Source organism: Lepus europaeus, chromosome 22 (genome assembly GCF_033115175.1).
Source record: "Lepus europaeus isolate LE1 chromosome 22, mLepTim1.pri, whole genome shotgun sequence".
Classification (NCBI taxonomy): Eukaryota; Metazoa; Chordata; class Mammalia; order Lagomorpha; family Leporidae; genus Lepus; species Lepus europaeus.
In genome coordinates, this window is record NC_084848.1 from 4,265,268 (window position 1) to 4,284,954 (window position 19,687).

The 19,687-nt window shown below is 56.3% G+C and overlaps 1 protein-coding gene across 3 annotated transcripts in view; it reads right to left on the bottom strand.

The window, feature by feature from the left end:
• Window positions 1-19,687, bottom strand: part of EML1 (EMAP like 1) — a 175,278-nt gene that overhangs the window by 124,345 nt on the left and 31,246 nt on the right. The window contains exon 1 of one of the 3 annotated variants that reach the window (XM_062181105.1): window positions 1,922-2,030. The exons of 1 other annotated variant lie outside the window; for it this stretch is intronic. In XM_062181105.1, the coding sequence (XP_062037089.1) occupies window positions 1,922-1,988 (67 nt within the window). In that variant the 5' untranslated portion in view covers window positions 1,989-2,030. Of the gene's footprint in view, window positions 1-1,226; window positions 1,245-1,921; window positions 2,031-19,687 lie in introns of those variants that run through there. One more of the 3 variants, XM_062181108.1, reaches the window with a different exon arrangement.

The window sequence follows — 19,687 nt, forward strand, 5'->3', positions numbered from 1 at the left end:
GTGTTTCTGGGATCCACTGCTTTAATTGAATCATCACAGTAATTAACTGAATTGTATTCATTTATATTTTCACTTAATGGAAGCCTCTGAAAATGAATAATTTCACATCAAAACATCTGTTGCCTAAGACATCATCGGCGAACATGCATTTCTGTGCAGAGGGCTACCCTCACTTTAAACCTGGGTTCATAAGAGAACCCAAGAAAGAATAAATACAGAGCTAAGAACTTTTCTAAGGAAAGCGATTCAGCGACTACGACTTGACTGTGTTCTGAAGGGATCCCATTGTCTGTCGCTAACGGGATTGTTCTGAAGGCTGCAGTATGCTGGGGTGAGAGCCCGGTTCCTTTCCTCTACTCATCACCCTGGCGAAGCACCACACAGGGTCTCTATGCTGGCCACACACAGGAGGAGGCAGGGAAGACCAAAACACTCAGGAGTCCACGTGGAGCTGGACTTCACAGCTGGACTGCTATCAAGAATAATAGGGCCAGTCTCCCAAACAACCGCTCAGATAAAAATATCCAGGCAAACTCACACCCCGAGTCCAACGGTCAACGATATGCTGACACAGAAGACATTACACCTGACGTCATTCGATACCACTGCCAGCCATACGCAGCGAGAACTCCCCCATAAGCATGAAGAAGGCTGTCCCCACCCTTTAGGCCACATATGATTGACATCTGTCAGTCGATGAAGACTTGCCAAATACAACAGCGGAGGAAGCTGTTCACCCCTCAGGAGAGCAGAACTGACTCCCTAGGAAGGCACCCAGCGGTCAGCCCAGCCCCAGGCACATTCTGTCTTCCACACGTTCTGCGGCTCAGAACACGCGGCTCCCGCTGCTGGAAACCAGAGCTACATTCAGAGTGAGTGAAAACTTCCTTTCATCCCACTCAAGAGGGCCTTGGTCAGCGACCGAGGCCCACACTGGTTCTTAGGAAAATTATAAGGTGCAGAGCTACTCACTGCGCCCTGCAAAGGTGGCCAAGTGCTCCAGCGAGAAAAAATATCCCCGGAGAGGAGGACGACCAGCTACAGCCTTGGCGCGCTGCCTTTCGCAAACAGGTGTGAAGCGATTTCAGACGCAGAAGAAACTGATCGTGTTGCCGAAGGGGCTGGAAACCAAACTGCTCCAACTACAGCGAGTCCCAAACATGCACATTTCCCCCCTTTCGACCAACTTTTGACCAAGCAATAAACCCAACACGTGAAAAACGCACCGGGGAACTTCTGTGCACGGATGATCGCACACGGAGAGCCGAACACAGGCGGGGTGCGGCGCAACTGTTTTTCAATCCTGATGGTGAGGCTAAAAATTAATCAATAATACGCTCCCCGCAGGTAGGGTTTCACAGTTCGTAAAAGATGCCATATTGGTCGCGGGGAGCGTCGCCTTCCCGTAAAAGCTGCCCAAGTCACAGGAGGAAGCGATCCGCGACCCGCACACAGAAGCTCACGCGAGCAGCTCCGCGGCGCGGGGGCCACCCGGCTTCGCCCGCGCAGGGCTCCCGGGGCGCGGCCGCTCGCGGCTCGGCGTGCGTGCTCCCGGGAGGGCTTGCCGCGAAGCGCCCGGTCGCCCTGAGTTTGCGAGCAAACGAGCCACACGTCCCCCGGAACGCGGGGCCGGCGCGGGCCTCCCGGGCTGCCCCGCCCCGGGGCGCTCGCGCGGGGCCAGCCGGTCCGCGCCCACCGGCCGGGAGCCCGAGACCCGGGAGCGCCCCTCCGCTCCTGCCCGCCCCGCCGGGGCCGGGCGGCGGCGCGGCGGCGCGGCCCCAGCACAATGCGCCCGCGGCGGCGGCGGGAACCGCGCGCCCCTCCGGAGCCGCTCGGCGCGGCCTCGCCCGCCGCCGCCGCCGCCGCCGCCGCCGCCGGGCCTGGGCGCCTCGGCTCGGTCCCCGCGCGCCGCGGCGCTCACCGTTGCAGAACTGGAGCAGCGAGGACGTGTCGTACAGGCTGCTGTAGCTCGAGAACCCGTCCTCCATGCTGAGGCCGGCCGGCCGCGCCGCCGCTCACCCACACACTGCGCCCGAGCCCGAGCCGCGGCCGGCGCTGGCGCTGGGGCCGGCCCCGCTGTGGCGGCGGCTGCTGCCGGTTACCACGGCAACCCCGGGCCCGCCGCCGGCCCAGCGCCCGCTCTGCCCGCGAGGGGGCGGCCGCGGGGGCCGGGCCGGGGAGGGGGACGTGGCGGGGCGGGGACCGCGGGGACGGCGCGGGCCGGGCCTGGCCTCCGGGCGCCCGCGCAGCGCCGCGCGGCCTCGCCCCGGCCCCGGCCCGGACGCCTGGGATGCTGCGGGGGCGCCGCCCCTGGGCCCGGCCCCGGGACTGCGGAAGGCCGCGGGCGGCCCTCGGGGACAGAGGGGCGAGGCCGGGGCCCCTCCCGCGCGCAGCCGCAGGACCCTGCGTGCGCGGTTCCCCACGCGCGTCGGCAGGGGCCAGGCCCTGCCCCCGGTGGGGGGGGTGGTGAGGCAGCTCCAGTGCCCGCCTGAGTGCGGCGCGGGGCAGGCACCAAGCGCCCAGGGCAAGTGACCAGAGAGGAGGGGACGCCCGCTCGCGAGCCTGCAGCGGCTCCGGCCCCGTCGCACATCCAAGGCAGACCCCAGACGGGGAGGAGGGGGCACGGAGAGGAATCTCGCTGCTCGGCAGTCAGTGTCCAGCCCCGTGAGCCAAGTGCAGGTGGAACCCAGTGGGTGGGACAAGTCGGGATTCAGACCCCAGCCGTGACAGCGGTGGGCGGGCCCTGTGGCTGGATCGGGGTTGACCGGGACAGGTTGGTGCTGCGGGCAGAAGGCAGAAGCTAAGACCCTGTAGCTGTGCCTGTGGCCCAGACCCAGCACAGGATCGAGAATGGGAAAAATGCTCTACGGGTGGAGGCTGGGGGCCCCAGGTGCTGTTAGTGACAGGGACAGAGCAGCGGGGAGGGAAAAGCCAGTGGTAGCCCAGGAAGAAGCAGCAGGGGCAGCCGGCCACAGGGCCGTGGACGTGAGTGGAGGGCGCCTGTTGCGGAAGCCACGGAGAGGGGCCGGGTGAAGGAACCCTGGGCCAGGCCCTGCTGGAGGTGGGGGCTCCCGTGCAGCTTCCCACGCAGGCAGGCGCATACTGATGAGGGCAGGGCAGGGAGCCCAGCTGGTGCAAGGCCTGCTGGGTCCACAGGCAGGGGGAAGCGAGGCACAGAAGGCCCCGACACTGAGCGGGGGGACTGCTCTAGGACTGTCCACCTGGAAAGACTGGAAGGTCCAGCCAGGACAGCAAAGCCCCCGAGGCCATGGGACTTGAGAGGTGCAGATGTAATAAGGGGAAAGTGGAAGCCAGGCAGGAGCTGGGCGGGGCCTTAGCAAGGACGTTCCTGGGCAGTGTGATGGGCGGAGGATGGGGTCTGTTAGCTGGGAGTGCATTTCCCAGGGTAAGCAGCAGAGCAGGCCCTTCCAGCTGGTGGCAGCCCCCCCCCCCGGTGACCTGGGGCATCGTGGTGAGGGGCAGGGTGGACGCCAGGTTGGTGGACAACAAGGGGAGGGCATGTGTGCAAACATTGTGTGAGCACTCTGGCAGGGAAATGAAAAGGGGCGGAAGATGGTTGGCTGAAGGGTCTTTCTCGGCCGGCGCAGGGGGGTCCTCTACCTCGCTAAGGCGCAGGACGGTGCCGTGGAGGAAGGGAGATGTGGCCCATGGGGGCCCTTGCTCTTTGCCTGTCTCTGTTTTCCCATCTTCCCACCTGTCGGCTCTCTCTCCTCCACTCTGCAGTTTCATACTATAGGATACATCAGAAAATTGGCATAAAAAGCTGAGCTGTGGCTTTTTTTTTTTTTTTTGACAGGCAGAGTCAGACAGTGAGAGAGAGAGAGAGACAGAGAGAAAGGTCTTCCTTTTTCCATTGGTTCACCCCCCCAAGTGGCCGCTACGGCCAGCATGCTGCACCAATCCGAAGCCAGGAGCCAGGTGCTTCTGCTGGTCTCCCATGGGGCGCAGGGCCCAAGGACCTGGGCCATCCTCCACTGCCTTCTCAGGCCACAGCAGAGAGCTGGACTGGAAGAGGAGCAACTGGGACAGAATCCAGCACCCCAACCGGGACTAGAACCCGGGGTGCAGGCACCACAGGCAGAGGATTAGCCTAGTGAGCTGCGGTGCCGGCCGAGCTGTGGCATTTTTTAACTTGAGAAAGAAATGATGACCATGAATAAATGATGGGAAGATGATTCTGTTTAAGAGTTGTAGCCCCTGGTTGTAACGTTACAGGTATCACATCTGCTGGCCACACTGTGCTTTGAGAGAATAAGGAAAATTCAGAATTGGAAAAGCAGTAATAGGGTTAGAAGCTCAGGTGCAAAGTGGAGCTGAAGATTTTCTTAGATTATTTCCTTTAGAGTGAAATAACAAATTAAAAACTCACGCCATTTGCTTTGAGATGACAAAGATCATTATTACATTCTTAACCCAGAATATTAAACACTTATGCTTTTCACGCCATGCTAAAATCTTACTCTAAGAGAAGCAAAATTTAGAATAATTACAAGGATGTATGTGTTCAGCCAATTAGGTATAACCTGCACAGCATTAAAAAAAAGACTAGGGGAAGAAATTCAAGAAGTATCCCTGAAACTTAATTAATAGCGTGTGATTTTGAGCCCAAACATTTTAACCTGCTGTTACTCCACGTCGTTTTGAGATAATTTATGGTCCAAGCCCCAGAACTGCTGCGGTCCTAGTGAATGACGCACCCTCTCCAGGACAATATGCCACAGCGTGCAGCGGCATTCATGGTAGCGTCTGTCCAGCGTGTGAAAGAGGGAAGGCCAATGGGAGCGCTGTGGCCTTTCTTCGTGGAGAAGCAATAAAACAAAGTCACCCAGAAGTTGAGGCCTGGTGCATCTATTGTTTCAGTCCCCATTCCCTCAAACACGGTCACACAGTGCTCAGGCACTTGTGAGGGGCTGGGAACACAGCACTTAGAATCAATCAGCATGCTCCAAGCTGCAGGGGATCCTGAAGGCAGTCGAGGGATCACAGTTGGCACTTTAAAAATGATAGCGAAAATTTTGCTTCTTGGTGGACAAAGTAATGGGAAGCTAGGACGTGGACAGGTATTTGTATCCCATGTTCGTAGCAGCAATATCTGCAAGAGCCGAAAGAGGGCAATGACCTGAAAACCCACTAGTGGATGAACGCATCCACACAGTGTGGACTGTGTGTACAATGGAACATCATTCCCTGTTAGACAGGAAGGGGCAGGGCTGGCGCTGCCACCTGCGTGGCCTGCGTCCCAGATCTGAGTCCTGGCTGCAGTCATTGGTGTTCTGGCCGCTCCACTTCCCATCCAGCTCCCCACTGGTGTGCCTGGGAAAGCAGCAGAAGATGGCCCAAGTGCTTGGGCCCCTGCACCCTTGCAAGAGACCCGGATGGCATTCCAGGCTCCTGACTTTGGCCTGGTCCAGCCCCAGCCGTTAGAGCCTTTTGGGGAGTGAACCAGCAGATAGAAGACCTTTTTCTATCTCCCTCTCTCTTTTTCTCTTGTGTATGTCTCCCTCTCTCTATCACTCTGCCTTTCAAATACAAATAAATCTTTTAAAAAAAGGAGGCGGGGGAGGATATTTTGATAGATGCCACAATGTGGATGAACCTTGATGACCTTATGCTTAGGGAAGCAAGTCAATCCCGTAAGGACAAATACCCTATGATCCTACTTCCTTGAGGTCCCTAGAGTCGTCACATTCACAGGGCCTGGGGATGGGGGAGGGGAGGCTGTTGAGTGGTACAGAGTGCCAGTATGGGGTGACAGGAATGCCCCACGGGGCGCAGTGGCGACGGATGCGCAGTGATGGGAGGCACCCATGTGACTGAACTGCGCACTAGGAGTGACGGAAGTGGCAGGCTTCCAAAGGAAATGGTGAACAAGCATCAGAATGCTCTGCCCAGAGGAGGGACCGTGCACTTGGTGCTGGAGACCTGGCTCTTTCCTGGGGGCGTACCTCTAGGTACTGCAGGGACTTTGGGTGCAGAACATATCTGTCCCTGCAGGTGAGAACCACGGTCCAAGGACATGCGGTCACCACACAGATGAACACACGGCTGCAGGCGGAGCTGCTCCGCCACGCCGCGGAACAGAGGGTTTCAGATTATTTTGGAGGAAGAGAAGGAACCAGAGCGGCAGGGGGCCCTGAGCCGGGGAGGCCACTTCAGGCAAATGAGCCCATCGGAGAAGCGCAGGCAACTGGCATGGCGGGAGACGGGCAGCCCATTCACCGGGGTGGGGGTGGGGTGTCCTGTCGGGAGGTTCTGATGTTCTTCTAAGAGCAAGGAAAAGTGGCCTTCAGCTAGCGTCAAGGGGCTGGGTTGCATCCCCTCCCAGGCCGTGGACTTAATCCCAATCCCCAGGACCTCAGAACACGACCTTCTGTGGGGATGGGTCCATAACAGATGAGTAATCCAACTGAAGTTGTTGGAGAGGACCCGGATCCCACAGGACTGGTGTCCTGCCAGGGAGGGGGTGTTTGGGCACACACACATAAAGGAGGGGTGGACTGGACACAGGGACAGCCGAGGGAGGGGCCTGGAGTGGATCCTGCCCTGCAGCCCTCACTGGGAACCAACCGTGCCCACCCCAGCGTCCTGGACCTCTGGCTCCAGAACTGAGAGACTCTGCTGCTGACGCCTCTCAGCACGTGGTCTCCCAAAGCCAGTCGCCTGTCCTCACCCACGGTCTGACCTTCCACCATGTACTACCTGTAGCCAGCTCTAGTCTGAAATACTAAATGGAAAATTCCAGAAAGAAATGATTCATAAGTTTTAAATTGCACACCCCGTTCTTAGTAGCTGATGGACTCCTGCCCAGGAGGTGACTCCTCCCTCTGTCCAGTGTCCCCTCTGTGCCTGCCCCCTACCCACTCACTCACCGGTAGCCTTGTGGGTTATCAGCCTGACTCACAGCGCTGTGGCCAAGCAACCCTTCTTTTGCTTAATAATGGTCCAAACTGTGAAGTTGCGATGCTGTCTCTTTGGATTTGCCAAAGAGAAGCCACCAACTGCTTCCTGTGAGTGGGAAAGTTAAAGTTCTTGAATTAATGAGGGAAGAAAAAAATCCTGTGATGAGGTTGCTAAGTCCTATGGTAAGTTATTTTTGTTGCTGTCTTGCTGTGCTTGATTTAGGATGAACTTTGTGATAGGTACAAGTGTGTAGGAGAAAACACAGTGGATGCAGGGTTCATAGGACCCAGGGTTTCAGGCACCCACTGGGGGTCTCCAGGCCCACACAGATTGGGGTGCCACTGTACCCTGTACCTCATGTGGTTACTGTGGAATTAGCTGTCGGGCTCAGGACAACACTCATCGCTGATATTAAAACACCAAACGCAGCACCTCATGCTAAATTGTTGCTCTCTAAAACAAGATTTCCTCATGGAGCCTCAGGGACCTGTCTGCCCACACAGCTGTCTCCCCACGGCACCCCTGACAAGTGGTCACTCCGCCCCGTCACAGCTGACGAACACCCGTCATTACCCAGATTGCTGTGTGTTTTTACCCCGGTCGCCCTCGCGCGGGTCTCCTTCATCAGTCCTGCTTGTGTCTGGTCCATCTCGTCTCCCTCTGTCCGGGTTCAGACTTCGACGGCTGTGAACTGTGCAGTAAGAGCCAGCCTTTTGCTTTCCCCAGCTCGTCTTTGCTGCCCCAGGGTTCGCTGACGTCACTTCACTCCGTGTTGCCTGCCATTCAGGGTAAGCGTCTTGGCGTGGGCCTGGAGGCCTCTGTGTGCCTGCCACAGATGCCATTCTTGGCATCCCACACCCCTGCCGCACCATACTATTTGCAGACCCCCGCCTGTGACTCAGAAACACCGTACACTTGGGCACCTTGGCCTCTGACCAGGGCTGCCCCCCAGTCCCTCACAGAGGCTGCTGCATCGGCAAGGCCTCCTGGGGCCTCTGCGGGTCTGTGCTCTGCACTCCTTCCATGTCTCACGTCCCCATGCCTTGCCTTGTGTGCGTGTCCAGCCCTCCCTGGAGACTCTGTGTCTCTAGCCCAATCACACTGGGCACAAGGTTGCTTGTGGTTGGCAGGGGTGATGATGATGATAACGGGATGAACCCTCTGCATGAAATCGGCTGCCATTCGCACACACTTGGAAGGGAGCCCTCGTCTCCCGTGGGTGACTTCTGCGGTTCCTCCCCATCATGTGTCAGTTTCTGGACCCTGGTCTGCAGAGATGCCCATCCCACCCAACCAGATCCTCTTCTAAACCCTGGTACCCAGAAAATAATCAGTGGCCGGCGCCGTGGCTCACTTGGCTAATCCTCTGCCTGTGGCGCCAGCACCCCTGGTTCTAGTCCCAGTTGGGGTGCCGGGTACTATTCCTGGTTGCTCCTTTTTCAGTCCAGCGCTCTGCTGTGGCCTGGGAGGGCAGTGGAGGATGGCCCAAGTGCTTGGGTCCCTGCACCTGCATGGGAGACCGGGAGGAAGTACCCAGCTCCTGGCTTCGGATCTGTGTAGCGCTGGCCGTGGCAGCCATTAGGGGAGTGAACCAACAGAAGGAAGACCTTTTCTCTCTGTCTGTCTCTCTCTCACTGTCTAACTCTGCCTGGCAAAAATAAAATAAAATAAAAAATAAAAACAAAACACCATCAGTAACATCACAGGGCTCTGGGCTGGACTTCCTGTTTACAGCTGGAGCCCTGGGGCCAGAGCTGTGGAACAGTGGGTTAAGCCGCCACTCGGAACACCTGCATCCCATATCAGTGCCTGCTTTGAGAGCCCGCTACTCCATTTCCAATCCAGCTCCCTGCCAATGTGCCTGGGAGGCAGCAAAGATGGCTCACAAGTGCTTGGGTCCCTGCCACCATGCAGGAGCTCAGATGGAACTCCTGGCTTCTGTCTCTGGCCCGGCCCAGCCCTAGCTGTTGTGGGCATTTGGGGAGTGAACCAGCCGATGGAAGATTTCTCTCTTAGTGTGTCTCTCCCTCTTATGTCATTCTGCTTTTCAAATAAATAAATAAACCTTTTTTTAAAGAAATTACTGGGACATTACGATTCTGTTGATGCAACTGAAGTTTCCATTGATTTGTTTTTCTGAGCCACCAGGATGTATGCTGTTGGCTCCTATTGAACTTCCGGTCAATTATAAACCCATCAGTCTTTTCAAATGAACTGCTGTTAGGTCTTCTCCATCCTGCACTGAGCTAATTGATTTTTTTTTAACTGAAGACAAGATTCATCTTTGCCCCAGTTAAACGTCATTGTTTTGGTTTCCTTCCAGCATTTTAGCCAACCCAAACCTTTCCAACTCTTAAATCTGTCGCCTGACAGTCAGCATTGTGACCTCAGTGAACGTGCCACAGTGAACAGTCATTCTGATAAAGGTATCAGCTGGCGGGAGGGGGCGGTGTCCTGGGGGCGTCTCTGTTGGCCAGGACTGGGCTTGCTGGTCCTGTGAGAATGTCAGCTCGGTGGCCCGTGTCCCCCCGTCGCATCTGCGCGAGTCTGTGCAGGATCTGCCTGGCTGCTTTGGTAGTCGGAGAGAGGGCAGGGGCTGGTTCGGTGGCTAGGCAGCACCTTTCCTGCCAAGCACTTCCGAGCTGGCTCAGCAGGGGCCTGTAAACAGCCTTGCTCATAGCCAGCGGCCACAGCCAACGGGTCATTGCGTTTTCCGCTGTCCAGCTTCTCCTGCTTCTTGGAAAACGGTAACATTTTCTCCCTCCCTACTTTTCTTGCGACTCCCATCTGGCAAAATGGAAGACAGTTTGTGGAGGCCCAGAGAACATATGCCCAGTGGCTGCCCGTGCTTGCCATGTCTGGCCTCCCTTAGTTCCTCCCTGGGATGTATTTCTTCTGTGTTTTCCAGCCTGAAGATTAACGTTCTCATTGGAGACAAAAAAAAAAAGCACAGAGGGCGTCTTAAACACGCAGACTGGCTTTTGGGGTCCTGCACAGCTCCCCTCCTCCGCCCTCCCAGCCCACGCGCCTTTCATCCACTCAACACGCCACAGCTGTCTGCACCTGGAGCGTTGCTTGTGCAGCTCCTGCTACTGGAATTCCCTGGCCTCGCCCCCGGCTGGGAGCCTCCCGTGTGGAGGCAGATCCACAGCTCAACTTAGAAAGCTGAGCTGATCCTGGAGGCCCTGGTGGTGTGGGAGGGGCGCTGGCTGGAGTTGGGAAAGAGCCTGCTTCCTCACAGGCGGCTCCAACGTCACTCCTACCGCAGAGCGTCAGCCCGCAGTCATGAACTCCAGCCTTTGCAGACAATCTGTTAATACTTCAAGTGAGTACAGCAGGTCTTCGGGATCTCAGAAGCCTGTGACGACCCCAGGAGGCGATCCACTCCGACGCCTTCTTAGCGACTTGCTTCTGCCCAAAGAATTTCCGTATTTTGAAGTTACCTGAAGCGGTGTGGAAACTCGGACGTGCTATTTGGTTGGTTTTCCATTTTGAAAAGGCCACTGCCTCTAAGTTGTACAACAACACAGGTTGCACAGTTGGGTGTCGGGCGCTTCCCACTGTGGCCTCTGCACCTGTGATGTCGCTTCTCAGGACTTTCGTCTGTCTGCTCTGCTGTGGGGCACCGGCAGGTTTCCACGGCAGTTCTGGGCGTGTCCCAGACTAACGGCGGCGTAAACACACGAATGTTAGAGCACCCACTCCTCCCAGTGTGCCCTACAGCCAGGCCCAGGTCCGCGTCTCGGATGATCACCTGTTGTCTGACTCTACGAAGTGTTCCGGTCTGGGTGATAAACGACACGGTCGGCAGGATTGAGAGCCGCACAGGTGTATGGGAGAGGACGTCGCCAGCCTCACAGCATCAATGTGGCAAGAAATAAAGTTGCATTCTTGTCATCAAAGGCCCACTTCCAGGGCCTGCCCGGCACCTCCCGACCACCCCCTCACGGGCTCTTTCAGCCTGGTGGTCAAGACTTTCCAGGATGCCCTGTCCCCAACACCAACACCCACCATGCTCCAGTCCCTCATACAGAACGGCACAACATCTGCACGTATCCTGTACATTTTAAATCACCTCCCACGCGTCACAACACCTAACACAAGGTGAACGTCACGTAAGTTGTGGGCCTCCTGTACTTTTAAGTAGGTACTCCTGTATGTGCTCAGCACAGATGTGGCTTTTTTTCCTGCGTGTCTTTATTGTGATGCCCTGAGTATGCAGGTGTGGAGGCCCCGGATATGGAGGGACAGCTGTGTTTATCTGAATAACAACGCCCCCAGGACTCCCTGCTCAGAGTGCCTAGGAACCCCAGGCTACAGCTCCCCCACGGCCTCCGGCGAAGGCTTCTGGCTAGAGATTGTCCCAGGAACTTGCTCCCCGTCCCGCACTGCGGGCTTGTCCCCCATGCTCTGCCACGGACCCACACTGGCTGCTGGCCTTGGCGTGCTCTGAATGGCACCATCCTGCCCCTGAGGACCTCACAGCCCGAGGGGAACACGTGCCTACCAGGAGCTGAGAGCAGGCGCCCGCAGGGCAGGGGGCTCCAGCTGGACTGGGCATCCACGGAAACTCCCCTGTGACCAGCGGGAGGGCTTGGCCTGAGGTCACGGGGCCGGAATCCAGGCCCACAGGCCCAAGCCCCTGCTTCTCTGGCCTGCACTGCGCCTCTTCAAGACTGAAGACAGGTAAGAGAAGAGAGCCCAGGACGGGGGGGGGCATGGAAGGCTGCAACCCAGCACAAACACCGAAACCCTAGGTGAGGGCGGGAAGGAACCACAGTAGCTAAGACAGAGTGGAGCCGGGGGCGCCTGTGGGTGCAGACCTGCCTGGGACTGCCACTTCCCCACCAGGCAGAGTCAGAATCTACTGAGCAGATCTAAGGCAAAGGGGAGGACTGAACCCCTAGCTGCTGGGACGAGGCAGAAGGGCGGGGGGTGAAATACCACTCCAGATGAGACAGGTGGAGACGGGGAGGGGAGGCCATCCAGGAGCCCCTCCCCTGCCCCCAGCTCCCACAGAGTCGCAGGTGGGACCAAGAGGTCAGACTGCAGGTGTCAAGGCCCACGGCAGAGAGCCTGGGACCCCACACAGGGGCCCCTTGGAAGGCTCACAGACTGGGCTGCGCTCAGGGACCAGGGACACTGTGGGCTCGAAGACACCAGGAAGCAGTTCCAGGTGAGGGAGGAGAGGCCGCCTTGGCTGGCGGCCGCCCTCCCAGGACTGCCGGGTAGGAAGCTGGCCAGCCAATGGGGGTACTGGGGCGGGGGACCGGGAGGAAGCCACGGGGAGTTCCTGGAGCAGGGTGGGAGAGGAGGGCAGCATGGAGGCAGGAGAGAGATCAGTTTGGGACTGCGCACGACCTTGGCCATGAGGGTGCCTGTGGGGACACGAGGCTCAACAGAGGGGCGAGGATGGGGCCTTAGGGCCGCAGGTGCCTGGGAGAGGAGGAAGGGTCAGAGGCAAGGACTCAAGGGGAGGGGAGCTGGATCCGACCCTGCGTGTGGGGCCAGGGCACGGCTGGCCTTGGAGAGAAGGTGAGGTTGCATGGGCTTGGGGAGGAGAGCGAAGGTGAGAAGCCATGGAACGTGAGGCTTCAACAAGTGTCCACTGGCGACCTGACCGCCGTCCTGAGCCCTGAGCGCTTGTGCTCCCCTATCCTGCTGAAAGCACGCCCCCCACAGATGAGGTGCAGAAGGGAGCTGGCCCCGGAAAAACCCTGCACCTGGGAAGCAGGCCCCAGCAGGCCAACCCCGAGGCCCAAGGTTGAGGTAGCCAAGAAGCAACCCACATCCCACCCCAGGACCCCCAAACCTTTAGGGACAGGCTGGACCAGGCACTTGTGCAGGTAGGGGCACAGTAATTCTACCTAAGAAGTCGCTACCCACTGACCTGTATCCCCTATTCACAGACTCACATGTGGGAGCAGCACCCCCACTGGCCATATTGGAAATGAGGCATTTAGGAGGTAATCTAGGTTAAATGAATCATGAAGGTGGGGTCCTCATCTGAGTAAAACTAGAATGTTCTAGAACTTCTAAACAGCAATGGAAGGAGCTAGAAGACAATAGAAAAACGCAAAATGAATCTGTGAGGGAAAATGATCGTTAACACTTAGCGCTCCAGACACACCATCAGATGAAGTGTGCAAGTAGAATCAAGACATTTTTCAGTTACCCAAGCTCTCAATAACCAGCCCCTGGGGGCAGGGGGTGTCCTTTCTCTGGAAGCTGTTGTAGGATGCACTCCAACAAAATGAGGGAGTTGCTAGGAAAGAGGACAACATGAGCTCTAGGAGACAAGGATTCCCCGGGGGAAACCATGGAGCTCACAGACAGGCCCCAGGGAAAGCCACCAGGAAGACGGCATGAGAGACGCCTGAAGGGAGATTTACCTGTAAGGCAAAGTATCTGAGGAGGACTGCGGTATGCACACATGGGAAACAGACGAGTTATCCACACAAGAAAGGAAACTCCATCCTCATGATATAAACACATGATTGAGGGGCAGTGTGCAGCCGGTGCGGGTGTGGAGTGAGGGAGGGGGGCCGTTACCAGATAGCACACCTCTGGGCCTGGACGACCAGGCAGAGCAGGTGGAATGTCGTTTTGGAATATTTGCATACACATGGGGAGATACCTTGCAGGTGGAACCCCGTTCTGAACACGGCCTTCCTTTAGATTCCACACTCCTCAGACACGTAGCCGGGAGGTGACCATAGGCTGCAGCCTTAGTGCACCTGCACGGTGACTACGACCAGCACGTGAGGTCAGCTGCGAATTTTCCGCTGATGGCATCATGTCGCTGCTCAAGACGTTTCAGACTTGGGCATATTTTGGAGTGGGGATGCTCTACCTGCAGCTGTAGCGGCATGTTATTTTAAGAAAGGTCAATGCTTAGCTGAAGGTGATAGCAGTCACATCTGGAGTGGGAAGAACACGGTGAAGCACTGGACAGCCCAGGTGGTCACCGGCATTGTTTGCATTAAGCCTTGGGAATTATTTGATTTTTTAAATGTGACTTTGGTATATTTCAATAAAGCTTAAAATCACAAGTACGCGTTAACTTCTTGAGCCCCCCTTTGTTCTCTGCATCTCTCATTCATTCATTAAATCAAGAGACCTGCTGTGGGCCGTCTTCTGAGGTTGGCTCTGGGCAGGCACGGTGGAGATGGAACCTCCATTGCTGCCCCCAGAAGACGTTTCCTTTTCATTAGGAAAACTTCAAAGAGGGTACAGAGCTGGAAGCCTTCTTACTTTGCTCTGCATGGGAGCAGAGGGTCTGAAGAATTTGAGGTCTGGGGACAACAGACGGCTGATGTTTAGGATTTAAATAAACCCAGGGCTAAATCTTACAGAAAAAAATGCCCTGCTCAACATATGGTGGTCTGTACACAGGGGCCACCCTGCGGAGAAATGAGTGTGGCAGGTGCATTAAGAACAAATGTGGGGCCTGGTGCTGTGGCACAGCAGGTTGAAGCCCTGACCTGCAGTGTTGGCATCCCATGTAGGCACTGGTTCAAGTCCTGGCTGCTCCACTACTAATCCAGCTCTCTGCTACTCAGCAATAGAGGATGGCCCAAGTGCTTGGGTCCCTGCACCAGCATGGGCAACCCAGAAGAAGCTCCTGGCTCCTGGCTTCAGATCAGCTCAGCTATGGCTGTTGTAGTCATTTGGGGAGTGAACCAGCACATGGAAGGTCTTTCTCTCTAACTCTTTCAAATAAATAAAATAAATCTTTAAAAAAAAAAAAAAAGAAGAAGAAGAAGAAGAAGAAGAAGAAGAAGAAGAAGAAGAACAAATGTAGGGGGCCAGCACTGTGGCATAGTAGGTTAAGCTTCTGCCTGCAGTGCCAGCATCCCATATGGGCCCTGATTTGAGTCCTGGATGCTCCAGTTCCTATCCAGCTCCCTGCTAATGTGCCTGAGAAAGCAGTAGAAGATGGCTCAACTTCTTGGGCCCCTGCCCATGTGGGAGACCTGGAGGAAGCTCCTGGCTCCTGGCTTCCGTTGGGTTCAGCTCCGGCTGTTGTGGCCATTTGGGAGTGAACCAACAGATGGGAGACCTCTCTCTCTGTCTCTTCTTCTCTCTGTTCTCTGTAACTCTGTCTCTCAAATAAATAAATACATCTAAAAAAAAAAAAGAATAATTACATGGACATCATGTCGCCATTAAAGAGTGAAGGCAATTGATCCAGTGATAGATTATTAATGACAGCAAATTAGGGCTGATTTGCATACCATCTCGAAAGGGGTGGTGCTTAATTACCATGGCGTGGACTCTTGTGAATGTGCCACTCAATAAACACGACAAGCGGTCTTGAGGAAGTTCAGGGGAAGGTTGCGCTATGACAGAACTACGCACGGACTTGAGGATTTACTGCACCGAAATAAACCTGTCTTTCCGTTCCGTCTCCCTGAGTTGCTGAAACGGCCTCGTCCGTGTCCAGTCGTCCATCACCGAGATTCCTCTCCCAGGTTCACCTCCCCTCCACGCCCAGCGGATGCGACTACTTCCCTGCAGCCTCATTGCAAGCGCACAGAGGAGATGTCCACGTGAGTCTTCGTTACCTGCTAGGATTTTATGTTTGCTTACGGGATATTGTATTGCACCATTTAGAGCAGCAGGAAAACCTGCTCAAAGAAATAGCCATGATTTAGAAAAACCATCTGTTTAGTTGGAAGAGGATAAAGAAGCACTGTGTCGTGAAAATGCTCTTTCTCCCAAATGTTGCGTTTTGTCCATAACCATCAACGTTCTCATAATGTCCTGGATGAACCCACCACGTGTTCTACCGAAAGCCCTTGCCACCACCCGGTACTGTCGTCACACAGGAAACGGACGGACGCATCGCACGTGACATGCACATATCCGACCTGCCTTTCAAACAGGCGGAACAATCATGTTAAGTGAAATACCTACCGCAGTGGTGAGAACCTGTCTCCCATGCTGCGGCCGGGCGGCCAAAATGCAGGTCTAATCTAACTGCTCCCCAGCTCAGCAGTCCTCAAGGGCTCCCCAGGGCCGTGGAACAGAGAGGAAACCCCGGGCTGGCAGCTGCTGTGACCCCGCCAGGCTGACCTTCTCAGAGTGGGATTTACACGCAGCCTGTGAGCCTGGGAAATGGACCACCTGCTGTTCTCTAGCTCCACCCCCTTTCCCACTCACACCTGTCCCTTCCCACTGCTCTGAGTTCTCCCAGTCACAGTCTCATCTCAGATCCACCTACCGGGGGAGCCCCACCCCCTTCCAGATGTCCCCTTTCCTGCCTGAACTCTTCAGCACCTAGTCCCTGTCCAGATGAGCAGCGCCTGGCTCATCCACTGGGCCCTGCACTCCCCGCGAGCAGACACAGCGTCCCCTGGCTGCTGTACCATTAGAAAGCAGCCTTGACCAAAAGACACAGCCTCATGTCCGCATCACGGCCCTGTACCTTCTGGGGAGGGCAGTGATGCTCTGTCCCCTGTCCTGGGCAGTGGCCAATGCACTGCGTCCCTGGTTACGTAACGGTGCTCAAGTGCACAGCACCGTGAAAAGAGGAACAAACATCCCCCCCAACCCCGTCTCTGTCTCTTGTATTTTTTTTTTAACCAAAAAATCTCTTTATGATCACTGGACTAGTTTCTACTTTAAGCTAATTAGTAAATTGCATTTTTGGCTCTTTAACTGGCTATGTTAAATTTAGCTTCTCTTTTCCCTTAAGTCAAGCTGTCAGTGGGATTTGAAATTAAAATTTCCACTCTCAACTTTCTTGCTCATTCAAAAGGACGCTGGCAAGGCAGCCCTCCTCGTGCCTTCCTCTCCTCAGCTTCTCCCCTCTCCAGGGCACAGGGAGATGGCTCCTGAGCGCCCAGCAGCACCGGCCACCGCTGGGTCAGGCTCCTGTGCACCTACTCTATCTATCTACTCCAAAGGAGTTAGGAAAGATATGCAACGACCTACGTGACTAATGGCTGTAGCAGAGTCTGGAAGACCCCCCCTCCCCCACCGTGTCAGGCATGCACCCTTTAATTCCTGCACAGGGGGAAGTCTGGGGGTGGGGGGAGGCCCCAGAAGCAAAGCTTGGGTGTGGGAAAGACGGGTCCACTTGGTGGTGGGAGGAGAGACTGGAAGTGGGCAACCAAGAGTCACACAGTCACCTCCGGCAGACCAGGGTGTTCTGGCTGCCTCTGGGCCCTGCTAGGCTCCTAGGGTGCTCAGGGCCACTCGGAGCAGAGTGTGGACAGGTGTCCAAGCCGAGATCCCAGCCCCACTGTCCCTGTGACCACTCACTCTGAGATCTGGGAAGCAGCCCCTGCCCCAAACCCCACCTTCGCATCTGCAGCTCTGGTTCTTGCATGGGCTCTGCTGCCCACCCTCCAGCCAGGGCCTCTTCTCCCCGCCCAGGCTCCCTGCACAGCCCAGGACCCTAGCCCCCAGCCTCCCAGCCCCCCAGCCTTCCAGCCCCCCAGCAGGACGGACTGAGGTGGGGAGAGGGGACTCACCCATCCTGTGTGGAGTAGAAGAAAGACCTGGAGCCAGGCTCTGCCTGCGCGACTGCGTGGGGCTGCTCATCTGAGGGCAGGTGGGAGCCAGGCTCGTCTTAGGAGCAGAGAGCCTGCATCCTGCTTCCCTTGTGGCCATTAAGCCAGATGGGCGGGCAATTTCCCAGAAGCCAGAAGGAGGCGGAGGAGGAGGCATCCATTATGCAGGCACTCATGGGCCCCAGGGGCTCCAGGGCTGCTCTGGGGAGCAGGGCGGGGTCCTGGAGGACGAGCAGCACCCACCTCGGCCAGCTGCCTGCTGCCTGCACCTCCTCGCCAAGCTCCCGCTGTCTGCCGCGAGACCTGGGAATCTGGGTGGCAGCAAGTAGGGCAGCCGGGCCGCCCTGGGGCGGCTGCGGTGAGTGGAGCGAGCAGTGTGGCTTGGGGATGCTCAGAGCAGCCAGAGGACCTGGGAGCACCACGCATCCTTGCGATCAGGTGGAATCTGGTGGAGAATCACTGGGAAACCGTTTCTTTTTCCCATGGTTTGGGCCTGGGCAGTGCCCTCCCCTCTCTGTGTCCCACACAGGTGGATTCTGGGAGCTCCCAGGGGCTTTCCAGCCCCAGCCTCCCACGGGATGGTGAGGAAAACGTGAACGGAAACACATTTGATTCAGGACTTTGCCTCGAACCGAGATGGTTCACCTGACATTCCTGGGGACAGAACTGCTCTCCTGAGTAGTGGCCACTGTTGCTACATGTCCTACATAGCCAAGTAAAAGGCTGGCAGCCTGCCGCTGGAGGTCAGGGAGTAGGGCAAGTCTGGGAGCCTGCGAGGGCTCAGCTGGGAAGGGATTTGGGCTTTGATGGCTGTGGGCCCCAGAGTGGTGGGGCTGGGGAGGGAACACAGGTGCACCCCCATCTGTAGGGACAGAATGTGACCTGTGTGCTCCAGCGTGTTCAAGACACCAAACCTTCTAAACCCTGGGTTGGCTGGGAGGGACCCTCGCACCTGGCTCCTCCAAGGCACTCTTGGTGTGCGGGCGCCTGCCCCCGCAGCGCCGCCACTCACGCTGTGACGGGGTCAGGAAATCCATTTAGCAGGAACTGAGATCAGCATTTTCGATGGAGTGCTGTCCAACCGAGCAGAATATGCCAGATGCAGAGATGAGGTAGGGTAAATATCGACTCATAAATGTCTTTTTCTGCTTCTGCCATGGAGGAGCAGTGTCCTTGATGTACCTCCTGGCCGAACACACAAACTCTACACAAAGCAAAGCAACAGTGGCCCTGCAGGTGGGTGTGGGAGCAGCATCAAAGCCCGGGGGAATCTACCCACAAAGGGCAAATGCTGCATTTTTGTGGCTTTGCACTGAGGACAGCAGCATCTGTGGTGGCGACAGTAACCAGAAGCCAGCACAAGGCCGGGGCCCTCCAGTCGGGGAAGCAGGAGGAGGCCTGGACTACTTGCGTTGCTGGACAGTAGGGAACCCCAAGAAAGTAGAGAGCCCAAGAAGGGGAGCCCCAAATTTTGTGTGTGAATTAGTGGTCACCTCTCTGGCTGGTTCCCAAACCTCACGCCTAGAGGCAGGTTAAAAGCCATCTGCACGGACAGCTGAGCCTCCATTCACAAGGTCTCAGCGTTTGCAATTTGAGTCTACCCAGTTACCTATCTGCCAAACAAAAGCACCCACACAATCACAGAAGCAAAGATCTAGAACATTCACGATGTCCCAGGTGCAACCCCAAAGAGATCTAGACAGACGCTCCTTGACTCGCGACGGTCGGAATGGCTTAAATCGAAGATGTGCTGAATCCACTCAGCCCACCAGACATCACAGCTCGGCACAGTACGTGTCCGTAGTAGGGTCCACAGTAGGGTGCTGGTGGTTTACCCTTGCAACTGCACACCTGGCTGGAAGCTGCCGCCGCTGCCACTGCCTAGCAGGTGAGGGGGTGCTGTGCTGGTGTTGCCAACCCAGGGAAAGATCAAAACTCCCAAGTCCATGTGTGCTTTCTACGGAATGCACACTGCTTTTGCATCATCCTGAAGTTGGAAAATCCTTCGTGGGATTCTCCTAAGCCAGGGACGGTCTGTACATAAAGGGCCGGGAAAATGCAGCCCACTCTCAAGAAGAATGTCAATCAACACACCAAACCTAAGAGGACCCAGACATGGGTCTTCCAACACTCAGTGCAGTAAAAACGTGATTCCAGGAAAGACAGAACATGTCGCCTAAGATACAAAAAATACAAAAATGAACCAATTGGAGCATTACTCATGATAGTCCAAAAGGAGAAATAAT